The sequence below is a fragment of the Pygoscelis adeliae genome, unplaced genomic scaffold (genome assembly GCF_000699105.1).
Source record: "Pygoscelis adeliae isolate BGI_AS28 unplaced genomic scaffold, ASM69910v1 Scaffold436, whole genome shotgun sequence".
Taxonomy (NCBI): Eukaryota; Metazoa; Chordata; class Aves; order Sphenisciformes; family Spheniscidae; genus Pygoscelis; species Pygoscelis adeliae.
In genome coordinates, this window is record NW_008825051.1 from 1,871,159 (window position 1) to 1,875,802 (window position 4,644).

The 4,644-nt window shown below is 58.4% G+C and overlaps 1 protein-coding gene across 1 annotated transcript in view; it reads left to right on the forward strand.

Moving 5' to 3' along the window:
• GRIN1 (glutamate receptor, ionotropic, N-methyl D-aspartate 1) overlaps window positions 1-4,644 on the forward strand; it is a 34,407-nt gene that overhangs the window by 22,166 nt on the left and 7,597 nt on the right. The window contains exons 14-18 of the mRNA XM_009326394.1: window positions 1-20; window positions 501-674; window positions 1,467-1,624; window positions 2,090-2,251; window positions 4,070-4,179. The exon at window positions 1-20 is cut by the window's left edge and continues 98 nt beyond it. Coding sequence (XP_009324669.1) covers window positions 1-20; window positions 501-674; window positions 1,467-1,624; window positions 2,090-2,251; window positions 4,070-4,179 — 624 coding nt within the window. The remainder of the gene's footprint in view (window positions 21-500; window positions 675-1,466; window positions 1,625-2,089; window positions 2,252-4,069; window positions 4,180-4,644) is intronic.

Here is a 4,644-nt window from a genome sequence, read left to right on the forward strand (position 1 = left end):
GAGAAGGTGTGTTGCAGCACGTAGCGGGACTGCTCTGCCCTGCAGTCCTGGCCCTGAGCCGGGGGCACACCGGGCTTGGGGAGAAGCTCATGCCCTCTTCCACTGCCTCCTTTCTGTGGCAGGGCTGATGCCCTTGGGTGACCATTCGGTGAATGGGTACAGCCCTCATTCCCTGAGCCTTTCCTGGAGTGGGCTGGTGGAGGATTCGGTGATGCTGGGGGTGTAGCACTCCCTGTGCGGACCATCCTGCCACCTCTCACCATCAGTGATGGGAAACGGGTCCTTCTTGGGCTGCTTCTCCTGCCCAGGGTTACCCATCTGCTCGGGGTGAGACACATCATGCCCTGGAAGGAGGCATGGGGTTTTCTTGATGTGGGCAATGCAGCTGCTCCTTCACGACTGTCGGCAGAGCAGATAGATGGGGCACATCTGCAGCTGCCATTGGTCTCATGTGGGACGGACGTGGCTTTGGTGACCAAGTCAAGCCCTTGTCGTGCCAGTCTGATCTTGCCTCTCTCCCTCCAGGTGCTCCCCGGAGTTTCTCTGCCCGTATTCTTGGCATGGTGTGGGCTGGCTTCGCTATGATCATTGTGGCTTCATACACTGCCAACCTGGCAGCCTTCCTGGTGTTAGACCGGCCTGAGGAGAGAATTACAGGCATCAACGACCCCCGGGTAATGACCCCTCGCTTGCTTTCCCCTTCCCTGTCTACCTCTGGGCAGAGAAGCAGGAGATGCGTCCAGTGGGTATCTCCTGGCTCATATGATATGGCTTTTATTTCCCACAGCCCTGCTTTAACATGGTTGTGGGTCTGTGCCAGGGGGCCGAGCCCTGGGTAGCTCTGCCTGGGGCTGTTGCTGGTGCGTCTGAGCCCCTGTGCTGGGTGGGAATGGACAGACACAGGGATGAGCAGGGAAAACCTTGTCCAGAAATAGCACGTACCCAGCCAAACTGCCTGCCAGTTCCTGGAGAGCCTGCACTAACCAACGAGGAAACAATTCATTATGGATGAGTTATAACTAATGAAATTGTCCCTGCGGTGCAGTCAATACTCTCAGCAGACACCAGCCTGCCTCAAACCCATTTCCTACTCTGGCAAGGACACAGCCACAACTTATCAGCCCAGGCACGCAGGGATGTTCCCCACAGCAGCACCGACCCACAGCATCCTGCACCCTCTGCCCACGGCACTGCCAGCCCCATGGCATCCACAGGCCTCCTGCATCCTCAGTGCCACGGTGTCCCTGTCCCATAACATCCCCTGCCCCACCAGCATGGTCCCAGAGCATTCACTGCCTGATGGCATCCACTGCCCCATGGCACCTTCAGCTCTGCTGAGGAGATCAAGGTCTTCTCTGGGAAACAGGTCCTTGAAGGGGATGGGAAATTAGGAAACACAGCTGTGGGGTGAGCCAGTTTGGTTGATGAAGGACAGAAGAAATAGGAGCCCTGCCCTTGCCTTTCAGCTGCGCAACCCCTCTGATAAGTTCATCTATGCCACGGTGAAGCAGAGCTCGGTGGACATCTACTTCCGACGGCAGGTGGAGCTGAGCACCATGTACCGGCACATGGAGAAGCACAACTATGAGAGCGCTGCCGAAGCCATCCAGGCAGTGAGGGACAAGTGAGTGGGACCAGCACCTTGTCTGGCCATGCTGGGAAGAGTTTTGGGGTGCTGCAGTTTGGTGGAGCAAGCAGGGCTGATGCAAAGCTGGAGGGAGCTGCATGGCCTGATGGGACCTGCCTAGTCCTAGTGCATGCCAGGTCTCTGGATGGAGAGTACAAGGCCTCCGTGGGGAAAGGCACACTCAGAGCCATGGCCCTGGCAATGGCCTCCCTTTCTGGCCTCTGCGGTTGCTTCTGTGCAAGGCTGGGTGGCTGCAAATCCCATATAAACCCTTTGCACTCCTCCTCCAAAATTTTGCCAAGTCTTTTGCCTCCCAAGCAGCACATAGACAGACCCTGCTGGGAGGAGGGTGATGCTAATCAGTGTTTTAATTAGGGCTGGGAGCACCCTCGCTGCTCCCATGGTAGCTGCAGACAAGTTGGGCTGCCCAACCTTACCTGTCTGTCCTCTCCTGGTGTCCAGCAAGCTCCACGCCTTCATCTGGGACTCGGCGGTGCTGGAGTTCGAGGCCTCCCAGAAGTGTGACCTGGTGACGACGGGGGAGCTATTCTTCCGCTCCGGCTTCGGGATCGGGATGCGCAAGGACAGCCCGTGGAAGCAGAATGTCTCCCTGGCCATCCTCAAGTCCGTACATGGCTCTCGGCATGGGGCTTGCCCCAAATGCTGCATGTGTTAGCACGCAAGTAGCCTCGTGCCAGGCACTGCCACCCCACCCTCCAAACCCTCTGCAGGGACAGGGTCTCTGGGGGCTGCTGTGTCACTCCTGACGAAGGGGATGTGCCTGACTGACCGGGATGGGCACCGGCAGCCCCAGCTCTGGCTCGCAGGGCTGGGGGAGCAGCACGGAACTGGTGGGAGGGCAGAGCAGAGCAGGCCAGGGAGCAGGAGCTGTGCTCGGCTGCAGGAGCAAGCTGGCAGAGAGCAGCCCTGAGGCCATCCAGCACCACCTCCTTGTGAGCAGGGCGTGGGCAGCAGGCAGGGGTGCTGCCATTTCCCCACTTCTCCCTGCGAGCTCAGCCTGGCCGACAGCGTTGTGCTGCCCTGGCTTGATCTTCTAGGGTTTTTTTTTTTTCAACTCTGGCTATTCCTGTTGGGCAGAGATACTTCAGGACCCCAGTTGAGTCCAGCTAAGGCTTTTATACCAGCATGAGCCTGCAGCGTGGGGTGCCACAAGTCAATCTGATATTATGGGTAAAAGGGGATTTCCTTGTATTAGTTTGGAAATGCCGCACTCATTGCAGACAGATGAATATGATGATGGAGTAACAGGCAGCTGGGAAGCAGCAAGTGGAGGGAGGGGGACATGCGAGATTAATTTTACAAAGAGACTGGCTTACAGAAGCCACCAGGGTCCTGCCCAAGATGTGGAGATGAAAGGCCTGAAAGAGAGGATGGGCAGGATGTGGAAGACACAGGCAGGACCCAGGGTAACGTAGGGAGCCATGGGACCCTGCCTGTGGAGTGGTCTTACCATGGGGATGGGTGGCAGCGGGCCACATGGGATCTGGGACAATGTGAGAAGCCTGGAGAGGCAGCAGGAGCCCTTGGTGTCCTCCTGGGAGAGGATGGGGAAGCCCAGGGCTACAGGTGGCCCAGGAAGGCAGTGGGGATGTGCCAGGAACAAGAGGGAGGAAAGTGCAGGGGGATACATGGTGGGACGTGTGCTCTGTGCCCACCTCCATTCCCACTAGCTGTTCAGGCAGAGACAGGCACCGCGGGGACATGGTTTGTTTCCTCCCAAGCTGTGACACCAGGTTGCTGGGGAGCCCCAGCCCGCGCCATGCACAGCAGGGAGCTGCCAGGCAGCAGTTATTCCCCTGCCCTGATCTAGAGGGTGCTGGTGATCACCAGACAGGATTGGGGTCCAGCATTGCCTGAGCTCCCAAGGGGCCCTGGCAGGTGGGGAGATTGTGCAGGAGGGCACTGGGGATGTGGTTCATGTCAGCTACCTGCTGCCTTCCTCCGAGCACACTCTTCAAGCCCTGCCTACACCCGTCAGCTCCATCCCTCCCCTTGGGAACCGAGCTTACACACGTCTCTTTTTGGCAGCAGCCGGCCAGCTCTCCGGCTCTCAGACATGGGTCAGTGGCACCAGGCAGCTGCGGATGCCTCCTCACACCCACTGCACCGTGCACGTGTCTCGTGGCAGCACTGGCTGTGCGCAGGGCAGAGTGCAAACACGTGCAGTACAGACAGCCACTCTCTCTCTATGCAAAAGCTATACATGCACATGCATGTGCACACACACACACACACACACGCAGTCAGCCAGGCATGCACACACAAGTGTTCACACACACACATCATCGGTTCGCGTGTTTGTAGGCTGCAGACAAGTGCAGAGTCCTAGGACAGAGGGCATGAAGGCACAAAGAGCATGTGCCCCAGCTGCCTGCGGCTGGTCCCCAGTGACTACTCTGTCCTGTCTCCTTGTGCTTTCAGGTCCCACGAGAACGGCTTCATGGAGGATTTGGACAAGACTTGGGTGAGGTATCAGGAGTGTGATTCCCGTAGCAATGCCCCAGCAACACTCACCTTTGAAAATATGGCAGGTTTGTTCTGCAAACCTCTTTCTTCCTCTTCGCTGGGTAGCCTGCTTTCGCTCAAGACATTATCCTCTCTGGGGCTCTCCTCTTGGGCCAAAGCTCTGCTTCTTCTGGGTTTGTGCTTTCCTAGCGCTGGGAGGCTGCTGTGTTGGGCTCCAATCCCACCTGAAACAGCTGAAACAGCTCCGCGAAGCTTTCCCCACCTTCCCTGGGGTGGCTTTCTCATCGGTGGGGCTGTCCTGCTTTGAACATTGCTCCCCTCCCTCTGCTCTGGCCAAACTGCGGCTGTCACAGTGAAATCAGAGCTGTCGCCAAGGCAGAGAGAGGGGAGCAGCACCTCGGGGGAGGCGAAAGCAGCCGCGGAGGCGAGCGAGGACCCTGCTGCAGGAGGGAGCTGGCGGCGAGGGGCAGTCCCCCAGCCCTGAGGAGCGTGTCCCGGCTGACCCTGAGCAGCGGGTAGGGGGCAGGAGG